At 47.5% G+C, this 22,409-nt stretch overlaps 1 protein-coding gene across 7 annotated transcripts in view; it reads left to right on the top strand.

Moving 5' to 3' along the window:
* Nucleotides 1-21,201, top strand: part of DNM1 (dynamin 1) — a 65,964-nt gene extending 44,763 nt beyond the window's left edge. For 2 of the 7 annotated variants that reach the window (XM_088525192.1, XM_088525191.1), the window contains exons 16-22: nucleotides 7,205-7,314; nucleotides 7,661-7,772; nucleotides 8,911-8,922; nucleotides 10,164-10,334; nucleotides 10,475-10,716; nucleotides 11,111-11,329; nucleotides 20,580-21,201. In XM_088525192.1, the coding sequence (XP_088381318.1) occupies nucleotides 7,205-7,314; nucleotides 7,661-7,772; nucleotides 8,911-8,922; nucleotides 10,164-10,334; nucleotides 10,475-10,716; nucleotides 11,111-11,329; nucleotides 20,580-20,640 (927 nt within the window). In that variant the 3' untranslated portion in view covers nucleotides 20,641-21,201. Of the gene's footprint in view, nucleotides 1-7,204; nucleotides 7,315-7,660; nucleotides 7,773-8,910; nucleotides 8,923-10,144; nucleotides 10,335-10,474; nucleotides 10,717-11,110; nucleotides 11,330-15,342; nucleotides 15,380-19,221; nucleotides 19,840-20,579 lie in introns of those variants that run through there. The other 5 variants (XM_088525189.1, XM_088525188.1, XM_088525194.1 and 2 more) reach the window with 4 other exon arrangements.
* The last annotated feature ends 1,208 nt before the right edge of the window (nucleotides 21,202-22,409 follow it).

The following is a 22,409-nucleotide window of genomic DNA, read 5'->3' as shown; positions in this document are numbered from 1 at the left end:
CAGACATCTGGAGCCCATTAGCCAAATACCAGCCTTTCCGCAGGGCTCGCTTGTTTTTCCTCCCCTCTGAAGAAATGAACTGAAACTTAAAATGCCTTAAAGGGGCCCAGCGTCGCCTGCTAGCAAGGATGTGGCTACGGCTGCTCTGGAGCAGCCTGAAGGAGTGTGTTGGAAGCGGGGGAGCTGGCTCCCTGCTTGGCCTGGCTGCCAAGAGCTTTTTTTCCCCCATATGTGTGCGCGTTTGGGTTCTGTTTTTCTTCCTGTCTCCTTTCAATGAGTCAAACGCTGGCCCCATGGAGGACGGCCCCACGTAGCGCTGGCCGCCCAAGACCCCAGACCCTTGGGAGATGCCCGGCCGCCCGTGCGTGGGGAGGAGCCTGCTCCGGTGTCTACTGCTGGGATGAGCCCTGTCCCCTCGCTGGGGAGGCCACCACGTCCCCAGGGCCGGAGCTGCAGTGCAGGGACTGGCCCCTCGGCAAGCACCGCTGTGGACACCATGCAGGAACTGCCTGAGCCTGGTCCTTTCCCTTGGGAAAGCCCCAGGAACCCAGCAGGAATCCAGCAGGGAAGAGAGGGCAGAGAGCCAGGCTGGGGTTGCTGGTGACAGGGACCTTGCGGATGAGCTGTAGTGAGCGCTGTGCTTAGTGCTTCCCAACATTAAAGCTTAATGCCTGCTGCAGGGGACCCGTGGGCTCTGCCGGAGTGCCTGTGTGTGCGTCTGTGTGCAGGAATGCTTGGCCAGACAGGTGGATATAGCTGCTGCATCCCTTGGGAATTTGTGGGAATGTGCAGTGCAGATGGGACCATCTGTCCTCACGCAGGTAAATCGTGTACTGGAAGGTTGGGGCTTGTAGTAACAGCTGACTGCATGAGAGGACCGTGACCTTGTTTACCTGTGGGAGAGTGTTGCAGCGTGACATGTGCCGTGTCAGTGCGTTGGAAGGGGGTAAGTGTGTGTGTGTAAGAGGGGTGAGTGCAGTTTTGGGCACTTTGGTATGTGTGAGATGGGGGGATATTTCTTATTCTTTATGCATTGTACTGATTCCTGCTGGATCAGTGCCTGGGCTCTGTACCATCCTCATGTCTGCCTTTTCTTTTGCTTGAAATAGAAGGGTCCTTCTACTGTCTGGGGGAAAATGTGACCTTATCCACAGTCATTAGATTGTCACACTGCTGTCAGTGGCTTCTACCTAATTCTAGTTAAAAATAAATCAATCGTTAATGAGATTGTTTTTCCCACCCCACCACAAGCAATTGGTGTCCTTGAGGCCCAGCTCAGCCAGTAGAAATCCTTTCTTTGCTTTAATGCTTGAAGCCCCACAGATCATCAGAAAGTTTTTGTAACGGGTGGCTGTGACTGTCCCAGTTGCAGCTCAGTATTTGTACACAGTTTGTTTTAAGACCACAGAAGTATGTTTGCTCTGAGGTTCATCCTGTGCTACTTTCACACAGGGCTCAAGGGCTCTCTGAAATATGTTCTTTCTCTGCTCTTTTTCATTCATTCAATCATTCTTGCATACATGCACGTTTTATCATGAATAATATCTTATTCTTTTTGTCTTACTCTGTCCTTACTTGTTTTTTTTACTCACTCGTTCTGATCTCATTTTTCCAGACAAGCATCAAAGCAAACACAACCTCCAGAGCATCCAAACCTCCAACTTTCAATCCTTCATGGGATTTTCTTTATTAATGATCAGCATTCTTCACGATGTGAAATCCCCTCTCTTCACTCTTCTCTGCTCGATCCTCCCTTCCCAGGTAGCAGGATGCAGTGCAGCTGTAACTCATCCAGGCCCTTGTCTTTATCTGTGCATTTTATGGCCAAGTTCAGCATCTCAAACAAGCAGGCTTGAGCACATCTCTCCCTGGGACAAGTACATGAAACCGAAAGGAGTGATTGCGAAGAAGGGAGTAGAGGAGAGGGAGAAGGAACGGCAGGAGGGTGAGCAGGTTGGTGGAGAGGCAGGTAGAAGCGATCTTCAAGCGTGGCTCCCCGGGTTAGATCCGTGCAGGCTCGGGGCCAGGCGAGGTCTGCATGCAGCTGCCCGCAGCCCACCCGCTCCAAGCACGTCCCGCTGCCATGCAGGTGCTTCCGTCCCCGCGCAGCACCGGCAGCGTGTGGTGTATCCCAGCACAGCCTAACCAATGTGCAGACTACTGTACAATCTCGTAGTCCTGAACAGGTAGTCTGAACACTGGGCAGACGGAGTGGAGCCTCTGTGATCTGCTGTCCGGCTATCAGCAGCTTATTAGTCCTTTCTCCTCCCTGCCTTTGGGATGGGGTTTTGGGGACAGAGATGGTGGGAGACAAAGTCCAGGTCCTGATTGAAGAAACATCCTCTTTCTGGCAACTGGGAAGAAAAGATGTTGCTCCTTGCTGGTTTCCATTTTTCGAGCAAGTGTCCAAGCTCTTTCCTCTTCCAGTGCTGGTGTCGGGAAGCTGGTACCTGGTGTCCACCTGGGATGTGCTGCACCTTTGTGGAGAGAAAGGGAGAGGGAAAAAAAAAAAGAAAACAATCAATTACTGCTGTTGAGGGAAGAAATGCTGAAGCTTTGGCTGTCACCCAGGTGTGCAGAACTCGTTGCTTCATTCCACCCTTTTTCTCCCCCCTGCATCTGGCGCAGCGGTTGGTGGGGCTGGGCGGGAGGATTCCCAGGCCCTCTCCATCTCCTCCGGCCCAGCTCTGTCCTGCAGAACAGCCCTCGCGCGGGGTCCGGAGCACAGCGCAAACAAGACCGGCCTTCGCTTCCAAGCCCTCAACAAGAGTCCTTTGACCCGCCTTGGCCAGTTGCCTTTGCAGCTAGCCTGGGGCTACTGCGGGAGCAACCCGCGTCCCCTCCTTCTCTCCCCCCACCATGTCTGGCACTCGCTGAGCCTTCCCTCCCTCTTCTGGTTTTTTGCTCCCTCCCTTCTTGCTTCCCTTCTGTTCTTCTGCCTCAATTGACGTGGCACTGGAAAGCTAACTAGACTCGAGGGAGGAGCTTGCCGGCTGCTGGGAAGGCCGGAGGTTGGCAGGAAGTGGCTGACGGATAGGGTTGCGCGGGGGAAAGGAAGGTTCCCTACCTCGCCTGGAAACTTGAGGAATGCAGGCTCCTTCGGCGGCGCTTGGCTCCCATGTAGCGATTCCAGATGTTCGCTGGCCTCTCTGCCTCGCTCCCTCTCTCCCTGGTGCTGCAGGATAAAGGGGGCTTTATGCGCGTCGCTCTTCCACGCTCCCTTTTCCTGGTCTAAATACTGGTGGGCAGTAAAAATTTATGGCCAGAAATGGCAATATCCAGAACTCACATTTTGGCCTTCACCATGCACTGATGAATAAGAATATATAGAAAACAACAACAGTGCCTCTCTGCTTCCCAGAGGAGAGTCTGCACACGTGTCCCGCTTCGCCTCATCCAAGCAAGCGGAATAGTTGAGCTGGTTCCTCCGCGCTGGCGGGGAAGGTGCGTGTGCCTGTCCTGTGCCCTGGCTGGAGGTCACGGCTTTGGAGGGCTGGGCAGCAGGGTGAAGGCAGCTGGCCTTGCCCATCCATTCACTAGCAGCATGTTTAAACCTGCGTATTATTTCAGCTGATGTCCATCTTTGCCCTTTTGGGCAGGTGAGGAAGATGCATGCAGGCGATTACTGTTGCGCTCAGCCTACAGCGACGGTTGCGTTTAATCCCGTGAGTCCAGGTCTGGTGTCTGCAGAGCTCTTGAGCTAAAGCAGCTTAAACTCTTAGGATGTGATGTTAACCCAGTGCAGCTTTGCTCTGCAAACAAGCCATTGTGGCTGCTTTGCAGCTTGGGGCAGTGACCACGCAGTGCCCAGGAAATCATTCTCTGAGGGGAAAAACTGAAGCAGATGGACTGTGTTTTGGGAAGATGTTCTCGAGACATGAATATTATGAGCGACTAGGGCTTCCTGAAATAATCAGTTTGGGAATATAGCTCTTCTAATGTGTATTTTCTTTGCAAAGGCAAGAAGCAGGTGAGTGGTTGGCAGGATTGTGTTCAGGGAGAGGGGTCCTAGTTAAAATGATTAGCCAACTTTATGCTTCAATGTGTATATTCTCAATTCCAATACTAATATTTTTCCACTTGGGTAGCCTCTTATTGCAAGAGACTCCAAAATGCCATGCATGAGTTGCACACAAATGAGTTGACTGAATTTCCAGCTGTCTCTTGGGCAGGTTTATTTACCCACAATACTTTATACTTAAAAGAAGGAAAGGAGATTGAGATTTAAGCCTGATGAATTGCTTCTCATTTCACAGGGCCAGCAATTAAAACAATGGTGTAGTGCTCCCTTTCCCCTGTCATAGACCTTTATCTCTGTGCAAAAAGTGGTGTTTGTCATAACAGCTACGGGGAAACCTTTAATTAGTTTATCTGTGTGCCAAACTCAAACTGAGACCTAATAATTCTGCCAATTACTTTCTTTATTGCAAGTGCCAATTTTCAGGCTTAGGGGAGCCTACACATGCATCTGTCAGCTTCATTTCACATGTATCCAAGAGAGCAGGAAAATGTAACTTGCTGTTGAGAGAGTCCTGTTGAATGAAGGCGCTGCCTTGGCTCACGTTGGCTTGCAGAGCTTTCTGAGCTTCTCGGGGGCTGTTATCTAGAGGATAGCAATGAATATTCAGATAATAGTGCAAACTACTACTGCCTGTAGCCAAAGTCAACGTCTGGAACTTGGCCACCATAAAGGTACGTGCAGGATCATCAAGCTGCAACTGAAGCACCACTTTCTCTTCCCCTGCTGTGATGCTTCACGCTCCGTGACTGGGTTGTGATCTTTGCTGGCAGTGTCTTTGTGCAGGGGTAGGTGTGAAGAGCAGAGCCCCAGGGCCGTGTCCTCGCTGCTGGGAGCCAGGGCTGCTCCTCGGGCACGTCTGCTGCCTGCGCAAGTAGCTCGCAGCCATCTCTGCAGCTCTTCGTGCGAGTGCCGTGATTCCCGTCAGGAACAGTCACCTGGATCAGGGATAGCTAACGCTGTGAGCACAGTGCTCTCCAGTCACTATTTCAGCATTCATGTTTAGTCTCCTGCTGCCAGTTTGGGTGTTGCTACCTCTTCTCTACCTCCTGTTGGCCTTGTGGCTGTACAGATTTTCACAGCCAATGCACTCCTTTTGCAGAATCTATATTCTGCTGCTGAGCAGTAATTCTGTGTGTGTGTATGTGTTGCAGTGGGGGGGGGGGAGTATGTGTTGCAGTGGGGGGGGGGAGTATTATTTGGGGGTTTCTTCTTTTGCTTGTTTCGTGGCCAAGAGGAGATACCTCATGAGCAACCTGAGCCCCTTGGCATCAAGCTGAGGGCTTTGAATACAGTCTTCTACAAACTCCCTTTTCCACTTTGGTGCGTGCTGGCTCTTCCCCCTCTTCCTTCTCTTCCCCCTCCAAGGCTGTTAAACTAGAGGAGCCCTTTTCCCCTTTTGGCCAGGATGCGGCTCAGCCAGAGCACACACTGCCAGATTGCTAACATATGGGCAGGAGGCTCAGCCAAAGTTTTGAGAGGCTCAGCCCTTGGCAGCTCGTTCCACACTTTCCTGTCTCTGCATTCAGGAAATGAAGTCAGAGTGTTGATATAAACCAGGCTGGACTGAAAACTGAGACGCTGGAAAGGCTGAAAGGGGGATCTGCAGGGGGGAGGTGTGGGGAGATGGAGAGCAGCAGGGGCTCCTGCGCTGAGCAGCGCCCTGCGAAACGCAGGGACTGAGGGTGGTTGTGCTGCCTCCAAGGCCAAGAACTCCAGCTTTGTGCTGCCAGACGGATGCACGGGCATGTCTTGTCTCTGGCATACGGAGAGATCAGCGGGCGGAGAGAGTGTCGATCACATGGGAGCATTTACGCAAGAGCCCTGAAGGAGGGAAAGGCAAAGCAGCTCTGGCAAAGAACATGTGTTTCCACATCTGGGACATGGGATGCCCTTATCACTTGACTATTTTTTTTATGACTTTATTGCTCAATTTCTATGGAATGATGTGGTTCTCTTACTAAGGAATAACTTTTCCCTGATAGACTTCCCCATTGAGCAGCCCAGGGACCCTGCTGGAGGGGTATGCAGGGAATTCCAGCTGCGCTGGGCAGCAGCAGGATGGACTGGCTTGCTTAGGGACCCAGGAGTTGCCGTGCTGCACTTCGTGGGTGCTAGTTCAGCCTAAGGCACCACAGTAATGCCTGGAAGCAACAGCAAACTGGAGCTGAAGACTTCTCTTGCTTTGCAGCCCACTGTCTTTGGTGGAAGAAAATGGGGGTTTGGCTGTGTGTACAGTGATATGTTTCTGTATTTTCCTAAATACTGATTTCTAGGATGTTCTTGCTATGCAAATGCTTGCAATGTTCGCAAACTATGGTTTGTTCTTTAGGACGTGTTTGAGCTGTGTAGGACTTGTCCTTGGCAAACATGAGTCTATTTAACTGAGGCTTAAGAGGACGTAAGTCTGGACTTGCCATCCTGCAAGGGTTTGAGCTCAGTACCTTCACCATCTTTATTTGCTGCTGTGTCCTGCCTTCTACTTAGATTTTAGATTTTCCTTCTAGTAAGATTTTAGTATCTTTGCTCACTGGCAGTACTTCCCTTCCCATTTCCCCCGTGAGCAATCACATTTTGCTGTTCCAGTCAAGAGAGCCTTACAGACGCATTAGTGGCTCAGAAGGGGACGGTCACATGTGCACCCAAGTATGCCATACTTCCCCCAGCATCTTGGAGAGATGCTCTCTGCCTTTTGGAGATCAGTGTGATGGCTCCCTCTTTTGTTATTTTGGGGTATAATATCCAGCTGGGAACTAGATATTTGAAGTGGGGACCTCAAACCAAACTCCCTTCTGTTAATTTGATGTGGGTCCAGATTTGAAAGAAAGGGGAGAAAATGACTTCTGGCTTGATTTTAATTTTGACATTAGCATTCAGAAATTGTTTCCCTCTTTCATTAAAGAGAGCACCTAGAACCGAAAGGGCTGGGTTTTGGGTGCCTTATCCTATATGTTTGGTTGGAAGCACCAGATAGGAACCAAACCATAAGGCTGTGGATGCTGTTACTCTGAAAAGTGGTTGCTTTAAGTCATCTGAGACGAGGCACTTCTAGAATATTTCGTGACTGACCTGTGGGAGCAGGGGGCCTGGGCTGGGAATGCCCCCCTGTGGTGATACGGGATCTGTGTTGCTGACTGAATAGGGACTTCTGGGCAGTGAGTGACTTGTTACTCATCCCCTTTTCAGGAGAAGGAGAAGAAATATATGCTGCCGGTGGATAACCTGAAACTGCGAGATGTCGAGAAGGGTTTCATGTCCAGCAAACACATCTTTGCCCTCTTCAACACTGAACAAAGGTGCGTTGAAATCTCCAAATACCCCAAGCTGTTGAAACCAGAGATGAGTTTTTTATAAAACCAGATGGGAAGGAGTCCAAGGAGGTAGAGCATATCCTTTAAGGCTGATCAGCAGGAGGGAGTCTTGTTAACTCTGGTTTCATTCCTTCTGGTCTTACAGCTGTGTTCCGTTTTCCTTCTCCATCAAAGCATGATCTACTGTGTGACCCTAATTTTCAGCCAGGAAGGGACTAAAAGTGTATCTGACTGAAAATGATAGGCGAATGTGTTTGTTACTTAATATGTTTGTCAAATATGGGGAAATGCCTGTTTTGCTATGGAGAAGGGTAAAATGTTTGTCTTGCAGGAATGTTTACAAGGACTATCGGCAGCTGGAGCTGGCCTGTGAGACCCAGGAGGAGGTGGATAGCTGGAAGGCTTCCTTCCTTCGTGCAGGAGTCTACCCGGAGCGTGTTGGGGTAAGTGACAGGCAGAGAAAGAGGAGAACTGGCCTCCATCTTGAGTTTAAAAATAAACCTGTGAATTTCTGTCTCTTTCCATGGCTGAGAATATTCTGGAACAAGTCTAGATTTTTTTTTCAATGTTTTGGTGCTTCCTTTGAGGAAGTTTGGAATAATATAACTGGCATCCTCAAAGTAGAGAGAAAGCAGGCAATGACTGCCTTGATGAACCCTTCTAGATCTCTTGTTCTGTTGGCAATAAAACTCAGATGTTTACCAGGGATGGTGCTTCCATTTTTTCTGGGATTTTTTAATTGCTTTGTAGATATCTCACTGTACTACTTGAGCAACATTTCTCATCTCTCTCCATAGCTTTACCCCTCGACTCTATCATCATCATTCTGCTTTGCTTTGAAAGTGTCTTCTAGGGAAGTGTGATATGCTCCTGTTCAAAGCTTTCCTGTTCCTCTGTGCAAGGGGAAATGTCTATAAATAGTTTCCCTGTTAGAAAAGCAATAATTGTTTAGAGGTTTGTCGCTTCCAGCAGACCTTTTGCATTCATCTTTCCTGTTAAACTTGGAGCATGTGGGGTGTTTTCTTTTTTTTTTTTTTTCTTTTTTTTTTTTTTTTGGTCCTAATTCATTTCCTGACAAACTGATGCAGGATTAAAAAAAAAAAAAAAAAAAAAAACCCTTAATTTGGGAGTTCAGGATATTGGGCCTTATCAGTGACATGACTTCAATGGGCTTTGGACCAGACTGAGCATCCTAAACATGTGCTCCTAAAGGACACTTGCCACCTATAGGTGAGGGAAGAAGTGGTTTGACCCAGGAGCAGGGTGATATCTGGTTTATGAATGTCTCAACTTCCTATGTCAGGAGTAACAAATAGCCTTTGCAGGTAAGTAACTTGCCCTTCTTTGCTAACAATTTCCTTTGCAAAGGTTCCCATACTGATTTTTGACTTAGGCAAACAGATCATCTGCTTGTGTTCCAGGGAAATGGAGGTACTTGTGTGGTTTTAGTGGGTATGGTCATCTCTGTTCAGTGATATAAAGAGGTTCTTCTCCAAAGTCTGAGACCAACTAAAGTGCTTTTTTATTTTTTGTCCCTTTTTGTTTTAACTTTTTTTACATGTGCTCAAACTGGCCTGCCAGGACAAGGACAAAGTAAGTCTCATCTTCTCTGCCTGTGTTGTCCCCTGGGGCTCTTGCCAGATAGTTCTCTTTTTGTTTTTTCCTTTTGTCACCATTTCCCGAGAGGCATTTGCTTCTCCCTTGCTGTAACTTCTGTTGGACTGCTGCCATTTGTTTCTGTGCTTGATCTGAGTTTTTCTTTTTTCTTTATTTCTCTCTTTTTATATGATTTCTGAATCTTGATGAAAACTTTTGGCTTTGTGGTTTTTTTTGTCCCTATTTTTCGTGTGTGCTTTTTTTGAGCTGTCTTGTTTGACTTCCACTTCCTTTACCTAATGTTTCTTGGATTGCAAGGTCTTCTATTCCCTTGAGAGTCTGCAAGACCCTCCCAGGAAAAGCTCAAATAGAGAAAAGAATGTGCCCTTTCTTGTCTATTTTGTTCTCCCAAATAAATGATGATAATGCAGTTTCCTATGCTGCTGCAAGTCCTTCAGACTGAAGCAGTTTAAATGAGATATTTTCTTATAAAATCGGGGTTTTTTGAATAGTGCATTGAGAAACACAGGAAAGACTTTCATGCTTTATTTGCTTTGAAATTGTTCCCAAATGGATGATCTTTGGAGATTGTTTGCTGTCGAGGTTTTGCATTACCGAAAGCTAAATGATGCATTTCAGGCAGAACCAAAAAGATTTTTCTGCTTAGTACAGAGGAAAAATTGTATGCAATTTTAAGATGCAGAATTTGTAGTTGGGTGATCTGGAGGACTTCTTTTAAGTTATTCTATGAACTTGCAGTCTGGGTAGTTATCTTCTCGCTCTGTATCTGTTTCCTCATTTGTGTAATGAGGATAAAGATGCAGTGCCTCAGTCCTTGAGGCTTAATTTATGGTGAGTGATTATCATTTCTAAACTGTCTTTGTATGTGGAAAACAGCTCAAATGAAGAACCTTTCAGGAAAGTAAGTAAAAATATAGCTTTGAATATCCACTAGAGCCAGTGTCAGGAACCCAGATTGCATTTACCTTTAACTGCAGCTTTATATAATAACTTCATCTGGCAACTATAGCAGCTTTACTGTTACTGTCCCTTGGATCCAACCTGGAGAAGTGTGTACAAGCTGAGCTGTGCCCTGGCAATCACAGCTCGAAATGCACGTCTAAATATTCTGTGTGTAGTCTGTACTTCCTGCATGTTTCCTTATCTTCACTTAGCCGTGTCACGAAATACTAAGTTTGTATTATAATGGAGTACTGAGCATTTCTGTCTCATTGCAGGCCAGTGAAACAGAGGAGAATGGATCAGACAACTTCATGCATTCCATGGATCCTCAGCTAGAGAGACAAGTGGAAACCATCAGGAACCTGGTGGATTCCTACATGGCAATTGTCAACAAAACCATCAGAGACCTCATGCCGAAGACTATCATGCACCTCATGATAAACAATGTACTTATCTCATGGTGGTTAATGGAGAAGGGGTGAATTAGAGAGGGGAAGAATGAATGAAGAGAAGCTGAAGGTGGGGATGGAAAGGAAGTTTCTGATGGGGGAAATGTGGGAACTGACTCTTTCATGCTCCTTTACAGACCAAGGACTTTATCCACTCGGAGCTGCTGGCAAACCTGTACTCCTGTGGTGACCAAAACACACTGATGGAGGAATCGGCAGAGCAGGCCCAGCGGCGTGACGAAATGCTGCGCATGTACCATGCCCTGAAAGAGGCCCTCAACATCATCGGGGACATCAACACCAGCACCATCAGCACCCCAATGCCCCCACCGGTGGACGACTCTTGGCTGCAGGTGCAGAGCGTACCGTCTGGACGCAGGTACCAGAGGCTCAGGGGGAGAGCCCCACAGACCTGCCTGATGCCTCTAATGGCTACCTGGGGCCTCCTACTGGCGCAGGGAGACCTGCTCCCCTCCTCTCCTTGGAGAGTTCTCGGAGTTTGCATTTGGAGGCTTTTAGGCCTTGAACTAGGCAGGATTACTAAAGTTTTATAGATGACGTGGAGGCTGCTAAATCTTGAGACTAGATGGGGCCTGAAGTAGCTTCGAAAGCAAGCTGGAGCCTAGTGTGACCCTTGGAAGGCCAAAGGGAGGTGTATAAAGTGACACAAGACTAAAGATGGAACAGTGAAGGCAGCATATGCAGACCTGGTGGTGGCCCAGTGGAATCCCAGGCCTGTTGCTGCAGTTGAATTTTCTCTGTGTGTTTGCCAGGTCTCCCACATCGAGCCCCACGCCCCAGAGGAGAGCGCCCGCTGTTCCGCCCGCCAGACCTGGCTCCCGAGGCCCAGCTCCTGGGCCACCTCCTGCTGGTGGGTCCACGCTGGGTGGTGCCCCCCCCGTGCCCTCCAGGCCAGGTGCCTCTCCTGATCCCTTTGGGCCCCCGCCTCAGGTTCCTTCTCGGCCTAACCGTGCTCCTCCTGGTGTTCCCAGGTAAGTCCTGAGGGGTTCCCCTGAAGAGAGGGGGCATATATCCAGCTCGGGGGTAGCAGTTCTGGCAGTACTTCAGCTGCCTTGGGTCCTAGGGTGAGAATACAAGGCTTGATGTGAGTAAAGTCTTTGGCTGTTGGGATGTATTAAATAGCCCAGAGCACTGCTGCCCACTGAGAGTTCAGTCTGTAGGTGAGGTGGAGGCAGCTCTCTGTGGTAGAGAGACCACCTTCTTTCTGCACAAACCTTCACTCAGAAGTTGGGGGAAGAGGACTTTCTGCCTGACAGCGGTATCTCACTAGTAGGAGATAAGTCACCAGAGAATCTCAGGACTGGAGTGAACATACACCTTTCAAGGCAGTTCCCCTCTGTGTAGGGAGTCCCTGAGTCTCAAGTTGCCCTTTTCTCCTGCAGCAGGATGTTTCAAGGTGAGTTAGTGGGTTTCATCTAGGACCCCAGATGCTTTTTGTCTAGGAGAATATTGCAAGATTACTAGTGGGAGAGATGGAATTTTGCCCTTTATGTGTGGACATATTTACTGCTTCTGCAATCAACTCAAGCACATTTTCCAGTCTAGAGGTTCAAGTGACACAGCTTTGCTTTCCCATTAGGAAACTTAATCCCTTTCCTATTCAGTCATTTTATAAACACTTCAGAGCAATAAGGGACTATACCCTGTGCAGCTTTGCACTTTTCCTAAATAGGACTTAGGAAGTGATCTGTAACCAGGAATGTTTTCATGTTGGGTAGCTGGTCCCCCTGTGAGGAAGAGAAATTAATGATAGAGTAAAGAATCAACAAAACCACAAACTCTAGATGACACACATGAGGATACATTTCTCTTGTGGGAAAGAACTGTTCGTCAGTGGGTGCCAGGGTCATGTGTCTGAAGCTTTTCCCTTTTCTCTGCAAACACCCAGACTGCTGTGGGTGGTGATGCTACAGGGCAGAGGCTGCCCAGCTCATGCCAGGCACTGCTTGTTTGGAGAAAAAATCTCCTCCTTCAGGTTGTATGCAGCCCAGAAGTGGATGAGTACAAAAGAGATTGTAGACCAGTTTTTGATTCTCTGTGCACATGATTTTACTTTCTTGGTGCCTCTGCCCCAGTCGTCCGTCTGTGCCTTGATGCAGCTCCCTCAGTAACCTGTTCATATTTGCCTCTGTTGCCCCAGGGACTGCAATCCTGTGGATGTCAGCATGCTTCTGCTGTATACTTGTCTCTTGCTTTTTGTGACCCTGCTTTCCTATATATTGTTTATTTCTTTGTTTTTAGTATATTTCTTACGTGTCTTTGTCTCCATCTTTTCCCCCTCACTCAACTTCACTTTTTCACTCATGAAAAATATTCTATATACCTGGTTGTCATGATAGGATTTCCCAAGTGGGCTAAAAAGTGGCCTTTTTTACAAAGAAGTCTATATTAGTTTACCTTAATGGCTCTTCTGGATAATCCATTTTTTTTGTGGAATAGAAAGGTTTAGAGCAAGGATGGGAACCACAGTGAAGCACAGGAAAGAAATGATTTCATAGTTAAATGAGCAATCCCTTCCTTTAGAAGGAGAGATGGCAGGTTGGATTGAATGCTGCTGACTGCCTTGATCTGGAGCTGAGGAAGTAATTCCAGAAGTTGTGAAGTTTTCATGCTTGTTCTCCAATTCCCTTCTTTGATTCTTCCAGTTGTTCATAGACTCCTCCGGATCCTGATATGCAGCTTGTCATTTGAGTTTACTGATCAAAAGAAAAATTCCAATGGCAAGGGACTCTTTCTCTTCCTCTCCTGTATATAGAATAAAAATGTTCCCTGCTAGCACTTGGACTTGGGTCCTTCTGCCATGGGTGAACAAATACCATCTCCACTGCTGCTTTTTTTAATACCCATCATTTCCCTTGCTAACTGGACTACACTGCTCTGCCTGAGTGTGAAATGGAGCTCTTGTAGGTCGTGCGAGTGGGCTTTGCTGTAGGAGCCAGTGCTATAGGGCGCTGAGCTATAGGTGCATGGTGGTGCTGGGTGTATTCTGCATGCACATGCACGCTGGTGTCAACGGAGCATTGTGGTGTGCGTTTGTGCCTCCAGTTTGTGCGAGTGTCTGATTTCATGTATGATGAACTGAAAGACAGAGTTGCTCGGCTTCTTTTTCATAAATGTAATTGAATAGATGCATATGCTTTTGTGTACAAATACTCTGTGGTCCTTTCCTTTGCAGGAAGGTTTTCCTAAGGATAGGTACAGTCCTAACAGCTCTCACTCCGGCCCCCAAATGTAGCAGTTTTCAGTCCATTGCCAAAGCCCATATCACCTTTGGTGCTGACATGCATCTAACTGACAGTTAGAAATAACATAAGGTCCTGTTTGTGTGCAAGGACTGTGTTCTGCCTGTACATCTGCTGGAGGCCGTGCATGACATTTCAGTCTTGGAAAGAAAACTATATCCAGTCAGCTCAATGGGAGAACAAACTATTACAGCAAATCAATGTGGCTTATGGAGATGGATTTAAGTTTGTGAATTTGCTGATTTAGTGTTGTACTACACTAACTAAATCAACACTATGTTGTTTCAGAAAAGGATGCCTTAAATCATTAAGGAGTGGTAAAGTGGGAACCTTCAAAGCAATCAGTGAGGAATCCTCCTCCAGGGAGGAGGTGTCTGATGACGTTCCTCCAGGGTTAATGGTAACACTCGTGGTCCTGTACGTTGGCTAGGGGATTCAAGAGAAAGTGAACTCACTACTGAGGGGAAGGTAGCAGGTGAAACAGGTTAGCAGAATGAGCCATGACAATATAGAAGTAATACAGGCTGATTGGGGCCACCTCAATTGTATTTAAAATCTGTTTTTGTTTTTGTTTTTTGTTTTTTTTTTTCTGAATGTCTCAGTTATATGAGGTAAAATATGTCAGTGGAAGAGGAGGACGACAGTGTCAATTACTGTCAGGAAGCAGCTACTTTGGAAAAGGGTTCAAGAGTCAGAGCAAATGTGCAACTCAAAATGGGCTGCCTGTGTGATGCTCTGGTAAAAAGGATCACGGTAAACTTTCCTATATTCAAATAGGAAATGATGGATCATGTAAGTGATATGGTAATACTTTACCTGCTTCTGTAGTCGACACTTTCTGAAAAGACTCAGAGGAAAGTGATTCAGCTGGTGAGATTTACTGACTCTACTTAGAATCACTTAACAATCCTTTTTCTAAAAATATTGGGAAAAAATACCCATGAAGGTATTCCTGCAGGCATTTAGAGCTTCCTCAGTTTAAAATAGTTTGACAAAGCTTGTAGGTGAGAAAGATGAGGCAAGTTAAAATGAGAAATAAGATGGGTTTAGTGAGGATGATTTAACCTCCGGAGAATTTTGTTAAAGGCACTAGCAAGTTCTCCATCATTGGCTATATCCAAGGAAGAAAGACATGAGTGATGAGTACCACTACAAGGAAAATGTCATGTAATTTTATGACCCATGTTATTCAGGAGGTCAGAGTAGCTGGTCTAATAGTTTGTGGCCTCTAAAATAAAAAATCTTTTCCTTCTTTCCTTCTTGAGTGGTACTGTAGGCTCACAACAGCATATTAGCTCTCTCTTTCCTGAGCTGCTTTTCAACTCCTTAACACTTCATGTGTTCAAAAAGATTTGAATCAGCTCAGAGCAAGTTTGCCGCTTTGCCCCCAGCCTCAGTGCCGAGCCCGAGGTGTCCTGCAGGTGTGAAGGTGCTGGGGTCTCTCATCCCAGACGTGCGACTGCGCGTGACGCGTGTCCAGCTGCAGAGTGAGTGACAGCCGGCGCGTGTGTGAACAGCGCGAGGGCTCCGAGCGCGGCCCCGAGCGCGACGCAGCAGGTTGTGTGTGTGAGTGCAGGGAGGCCGTGAGTGTGAGAGCGAGTGCAGCCGGGCAGGCTCTGCCAGCGCGAGTGCTGCCTCTGTCTGTGCAAGCGCACGCCTGTCTTGTCCCACTGCCCGACACTCTGCGTGGCCTCTGCCTTGAACTGTCTGAACTGCCTTGTTGATTTCGTGTTGTCTTTCAGAATCACTATCAGTGACCCCTGAGGACTGGCGGCCACGGTACGTTCTGCACTCTCTCCCCGCAATGCATGCGTCACTGTGTCCCCATCCTCCATCACTCTTGCTCTGCAGCTCGCCTCTGCTGCCTAGCTCCTGTACTAGTAACAGAGTCCCTTGTCCAAAGAACCACCTCTGCCAGGATCCCATAAAGGGAGGAGTCTTGAACAGAAAAGTGGCTGATCAGAGACAGCAGCTGCTGGAGCTGCAGGGAGCTGGAAGAGCCTCAGTCGCTGGCTTAAGGTCATGAGAGGAACTTTCCTCTGCCTGCAGGTAGAGGAGTGAGGATGGGGGAGTGAATTCTGGAACAGGATCTAAAGAGCTCACATCTTCAATTTGGCCTAAATCCACGCTGACTAGGAGGTGGGCTGAACGAACTCGGGTTTGGTCTGGTTTCCATCTGTCAGCTCAGTTAGCCTTGAGATGGAATTGGGGAGCTGCTTGTTCAGACTCCTCATCTTATATTTCTGTGTCTGCCCAGAGAAGTGTTCCCCTCTCGTTGTGTCCCTAGTGCTTGTGGATGGCAGGAAGAGTTTGGGTCATTAATATCAGGACACCTGTGTCTGAGTACAGAGTGGGTCTACTGTGACCTTGAGTGCTCCCTGTTATCCTGGTTTCCCACCCTTGCAGTTAGAAGCCAAGTTCCTTTGCTCGTCCTCCTTCTGGCCCTTCTCCTTTTCAGTCTCTTTTTAGTTTCCATTCAGACCCTCTCCTTCCTTGGCTTCCCACCACAGGGTGGAAAAGCAGTTAGTGACCCGTAGCCTCCAGCCTCTCCGTCCTGGGCTCCTGCCTGTTCCCTGTCCTGTCTCGCCCTGCATTTTGCACCGTTGCACTTGTTTGGTGGCATAGCAAGGTATCGGGTCGGGCTCCAGTGTGTCATGCTGGCCCAGCATTCAAGGACCGACTCTTCCCAGTCCTGTTAATGGTGAGGGGAGAATGATGGGGCTGTGAAGAGGGTTCCTCCTGAGCCCTTTTCCTGGGGACTTCCAGCCCTTACAGACAAAGGGGAAGTGAGGGCAGCACAGGGTGAATGTAGGGTGCTCTTGGGCCAGCTCTCCCTGCTTGTCGATGCTGGTTCTCCCGGTGAGGACCGGCTCGGAGCAGTGCAGCTCCTTCAGCTCCTGCTGGTAACGTCAGGCAGAGCGGGGCAGCGGGTGCTGAGGGCAGGATCTGCACAGGAACAGCCCCGGATCAGCCCCCACGTCAGCCCAGGGCTTTGCAGCTACCACCTCAGTTAGCCCCTGCCTTAGGGCAAGCGGTGCCTCCGTTCCTGCTGCTTCTGACTGTCATTAAAGCTGGGAGGTGCCGCGTGGATCCGCCTGACACGGTGACTGATTGACGTGGTGTTTGGGGACGTATGTCACCTGTCAGCCCTCCTCGCTGATGACATTCTGCAGAGGTGCTGGAGCAATGGGAAATTTCCCGCAATCCTCTGCCTACTGCAGGCAGCCCTGGAAACATGCATGTTGGTGAGAAACCTCAGAAAAGAGGTTTGCTTTTGTCCATGCCATGTTCTGGGACTCACTGTTACGGAGCATTCTCTGTTCTTACTCTGGCATAAAGAGCACCAAGGAAATAAAAAAATAATAATAATAGTCATAATAAACTTCTATCAGACTTCTGCTGCTCAAGAGAATAAATGTAGCATGTTGCAGTCTTGATTAAGCCCTTAGCAGCAGAAGTTAGCCCATTGCTTCCTAGAAATGCTCAGGTCAATGTTCTAGTTGGGGTATGGTTTGAAATAGTGGCATAAAGGCAAATGGCAACCAGTGTAACTGGTTTCCTCAGGCTCATTCCCAAGTCACTGAGTGATGAGAGGATATCTGTGCAAAGCCATCCTACTGCATTATAAAAAGAGCAGGCTATTTATCTAAAATGATTTCTGCTTTTCTTTCAGCCTGATTTATTTTGGTAGGGTCAAGTAGCCTCTGTTGCCAGAACATATTATGTAGTCCAGTGACTTCAAGCATCCTTTTCATCTGAATCCAGAGAGACTGTCTGGGCAACCCGTCCAAACTCCTGAAATGCAAAAAGCCCTTTCAGCGTTTGAAAAACACCTTCCAATACCCATGACAGTGCAGCAGTGTCTCGTTAAAGGTCAAACCCATATACTGCTGAAGTCTGTAGGATTTTTCCAGTGACAGTAGCAGTCGTTAGATGGCTACTTGGCTGCTCCTATACATGAGCACCCTTGAGAGTGGATGCGTGGATCCCACATGTGCTTGAAGCTCAAGGTGACAGACTGCAAGCTGTAACATCTTGCTGCAGATTTTCCTTCTGGGTGGTAGTGTTGCTTCAGTGGTTGTAGTTTTCAGGTTGGCTTAATCCCGTCATTATTTGCTTGGCTGGAAGAGTCACTTGTGAGTGACAGGCTGGCAGTGGGGCCTTACAGTCCCCATTTCACTTCTCCTTACAGTTTAGGAGAAAAAAAAATCCCACTTGGCAGTGATTAACTTTCTGAAACCTTTTTTAGTGTGTCCTTATACAAAGCAAGGAACAAATGGTCATGATTGTTTTGGCTGAAATCTGCGGCTTGATAGAGAGCAGTAAATTCTGCTGAGATCCAATAAGCAGGGCAGTAGAGTTGCTCTCTCGAGTTGTCCCTTTGCCAAGGTGGAGTTTGCAGCATCTCATAGCAATATAGCTCCTCTGGCACCAACAGCAGTGTGGACGTGCTGTCAGTGTGAAGCTCTTCTACTTCTCAATTATTGCACTGTTGCAAATACCTTCTTCTTTTCCCCCCTCTGCTTTCCTCTACTCTCCTTATACTGGGAGGTCCTTCATTTCCAGTACTCAGTTGATTCTGTGTAATCTAAATTAGCATAAAACCTGCCAGTGGAGAATTACTGAAGCTTTACCTGTGGGTTCTGCTTGATCTTTCTCTCTGGTTCCCATCCTGTTTTGTTTGCTCTTTGCATTTCAGGCAGTTTGAACTGAAACTACCCTGGCTTTGTGCTGAACAATTTAATTTGTCGCTTCTGATACACTGTTACATTGCAGACACTGCAGGGAGTGTATTCTAACAGAAAAACATGGTTTGGTTTTGCTGACTACCAGAACACATGCTCATTATGGGTAGACTTCCTCAAATCTTGTGTTCTAAGTCTGAAGTGATCTTTCTAGTCATGGATTGAAAGCAGTAGAGAGGGGTTGTGTCCTTGTTTTTTTCCACGTTTTTATTTCTTAATAGTCCCTTACAAGAAGAGATCTTGAAACATTTAAATGTTTGTCTTCTCCATGGATTAAATTGCTGCCCATTTATTTGGCTAAGACACTAGCAAGAGAGCTGAAATGCAACTGAATTGCAGTGGCCGAAGTCCTCTTAGTGGAAGCTGCATTTGCTGGGCCCCCGAATAGCGAGCTGAAAGCGCCAAGTTTGACCTTAATATAAAAGATCAGTGTCCCATGTTGGAACCAGAGGTATAAGGCCCCCTCTCTCCTAAACCAGCCAGGAACCTCTGCCAGCACCTCTGAGAGGGCCCCCATCCATGCTGTGTGACTGCCATGTGCTTGATACAGGAGCTCACTGTTGTCCATGCTTCTCAACTCTCATGCCAGAGCCAGTTCAGTCACTGGCAATAACTGCCCGACTTCCAAATTCGCAGAGGGAAAAAGCCAAACCAGCCACGCAGCAGATTCCTTGCGGGGGATCCGTGCTGGGCAGAAGTGCCAGCGCGAGGCCGGTTCACGGCGCGCGTCTGCGTGCGGAGCGGCAGGAGGTCTGCGCCCCGCGGGGCCTTTGCTCTCGCTGGCTCGGGCGAGGTGGAGAAGCATGTGTGATGGACTGCGATTGCTGTGCTAACCACGGTGTGTGTTCTCTTGTTTTGTTCTCTGCTTTTTCACAGCAGAAGGGGCCCTGCCTCACCTACTCGACCTACCATAATCCGACCGGCTGAACCGTCCCTCTTAGATTTATAACTCGAGGCTGTAGACAGCTGGCGACGAATGCCGTGCTGGCGGCTTCCCATTCCACCCTCCCTCCCGCAGCCACAGTCACTCCTCTCATCCATCCCACCCCTCTGCCTCCCACCGCCCCTTCCCCGTGTGTCGTAAAGCACTAGCCTAGTGATCGAGCTCTTCGTCTTCACTCGTGCGTCCTGTATTGCTTTGTGAGTGTAGAGTAGCCTCCATTCAGTGGCACGGACCCCTGAAGTGCACAGGCTCCTTGCAGAGACCAGCTGCAGGGACGGCCCTAAGCCCGAGGGGCGACTGTCCAGCCAGTTGTTTCACCTGCTGGGTCTAGCCTGGATAAGTGTCCTGCCTGCATCGGTTAGCTGTAGCACCTAGCACTGATCTGTAGCTCTGTAGCTATTTTTTCTCGTAGTTAAGAAGACAAAAATGTGACATAGAAGAAAAAAAAATGCTGTTGAAACACGTGACACTGTTAGGACCAGATTAAATGTCCTGTGTATTAGCTGACTTCTAAGGTGCAAAAACTCACGTTGGGAACAGTGCAATCAACTTTAGCTCGAAGCGAGGCAGGGAGAGCGAGCGGGGGGAACGCGATGGACCGGCCCAGTCCTGCTCCCGCGGCAGGGCAGGGAGCACGTGGACCTGCCCGCGCTCCGCAGGAGCCCAGGAGATACCGCTGGTGACACCAGCACTTGTCCTGCGTCCTCCCTCGGGGCCGACGTCCCTGAACGCAGCAGGGAGAGGGCAATAGAGCTGCTGCTCCCCCCTTGCAAATGGACAACCAAATGTTTTTCAGGGAGTTTGCTGTGTAACGTTTTTGTTGAAAATATTTCTGCTTGGAATAAGCACATCTCTCAGTGTTTTTTGGGTACCGTGGTGACTTCCGTAGCCTTTTTCTTCTTGCATGTGGATGATACGTGTTTGGGGAAACTTGTAACTGTTGTTGATCACGACTCATCATCTTAAGGTTTGGTTTTTACTTTTCATGTTACATGTATTAAAAAATAATAATTAAAAAAAATCTATCAACCCTGTACATTTCAGATGTCATGTCTCTACCAGAGCTAAATGAGCCACCTATGTTAACAGGCTTCCAAACAGGCCTGAATTAGTTTGAAATTACCTTATTTCAGTGCTGCTGCCTTTGACTTCTCTTCTGGATCCTCTGTTGTTCTGATGCTGGTTGTTTCCTGTATTTTAACTCTTGTTTTACTGCTTCTTCCCCTTTTCCTTCCCCTCTTTTGTTCTTTTTTTTTTTTTTTTTTTTTTTTTTTTTGTCTTTGAATTCCAGCCGGCCGGGTAAGGCCAGTCCCTCCCGCCCGGAGAGTCCCAAACCACCATTTGACATGTAGGCCTGCTCCCTCTGAGACTCTCTGCCTGCTCTTAGCTGTTCTGTCCTGGAGTGCTCTGACTCGAATCTCATGGCTTGTTTTGTTTGTATTTCGTGGCACACACACACACGCACACACGTATCAGATGTGACTGTAGTGAAACTGTTTGTTTTTTTTCCTCCCAGCTGCTTAAAGGAGTTAAAACAAGTATATTGTAGTAATGAGAAACATATCTTTACTGTTATAAATATCTATAAATATATATATAAGATCAAAAAAGTCTATATATGTCCAGGTGTTTAAAGCCATTTGTGCTTCCATGTGGATTTTAGGAAATACTTAAGTAGGGAAAGAATATCTATATACATGCATATATATATATATATTACACCTGAAAATTAACCAAATCCTGACGTTGAATTTTGAGCTGATTGTTGAATTCTCTGCTGTGTGCAGTTGGGTTATTGTATTACCCCAGACTTGTGGGTGAACTGTCTCAGTGCTGGTAGTAGCTGTGATGCAGTTTGTGATCTACCTGTCACTCTTGATTATTGAATGAAATAAACTATCATTTCTGTATAATGAAGGACTCTATGACTAGAATAAAACCATCTCTCTTGTTCTTTTTTTTTTTTTTTCTGGGTGGCTTTTGGACTGTATTTAATTATAATAACCTAATCTTTTCATTTCGTAGAGCTTAAAAAGCTACCTGTGCATGCAGGTGTTATCAGTAAAAAGGGACTTAAAGCAGATGTGCATCGATACTGGTGACCAGGAGCTGTGAATAAAGTTCCTCAGATGTTGAAGTTAGCTTTCTCCCTCGTAAAGGAAAGTGCATGGAGGGGCTTCAGGACTGGACGGACACAAGGTGGGAGTGCTGCTGACAGGGTGCTTGGCTTGGAGAAGGGATCTTGCACATTTGTGGCACGCAGCAAGCAGGTGTGGATTTGGAGAAATTCTCTGGCCAGCAACATCTGTTGGGGCCATATTTACAATACAGGCTAAAGTGATAGTATGAGACATGCCTGGCCAGCTTTAACTTAATACTTACTATTAATCTGAAGTGACATTTATGCCCTGCAGTAAAGTGGGTAAGCCTTATCACTGCTGTGCCCAGGCCAAAGCAGAGCTGCAGGTCTTAGGGCAGCACTCACCCTGACAGCAGTTTTGTTTTGCTGTAATCCCCGCATTTAGCGCTGTCATCTCGACAATTACAGTGGGTTCCTTATGTCATGGTTTAACAGGGCTTGAGCACTTCTTGCTATGGAAGAAAATCCTTGGGCTTGCAGATCTCTTAGGTCACTTCAGTCCGGGTGCTGATGCAGCACCGAGTGCTGCCAACTAGCTGGTTGCATATGAAGTCTCTATATTAAGATTTTAATAAGCTAAAAATCTTAAACATGTATGTATATTTGATAGTGGTGTGGATTGGAGGAATAGAGTAGTTTCCTAGTGGCTGCTTCCTGTGTGTGTTCCAGTTATTTCTGTCCTTGCATGTTTGTAGAGGATGTAAGTTCCCAACACACGTGAGGCCGTAACCACTGCTTGCCCTGCACTGCCCCTGGTTGCTCTGCACTGGAACTGGCCATCGATGCCTGCGCTTGTGTACAGGGTTGTTTCTAAAGAGCAGAGGACCTTTAAAAGCTGAAACAACGTGGCTGTCTTCAACTAAATATTAGAGCCTTAATTTTAAAAACTAGAATCCTCTGATCTGCTGGTTGCCAAAGGTTGGGTTGATGAGAGTAAAAACTCCTGTCCCATTAATCTACAATGTGTTGTTTAACAGAATG

This window comes from Tinamus guttatus, unplaced genomic scaffold (genome assembly GCF_059628265.1).
Source record: "Tinamus guttatus ecotype Peru unplaced genomic scaffold, ASM5962826v1 Tinamus_guttatus_pri_ptg000226l, whole genome shotgun sequence".
In the NCBI taxonomy this organism is placed as follows: Eukaryota; Metazoa; Chordata; class Aves; order Tinamiformes; family Tinamidae; genus Tinamus; species Tinamus guttatus.
Note: the sequence above shows the minus strand (reverse complement) of the source record. Positions and strands in the feature narration are given on the sequence as shown.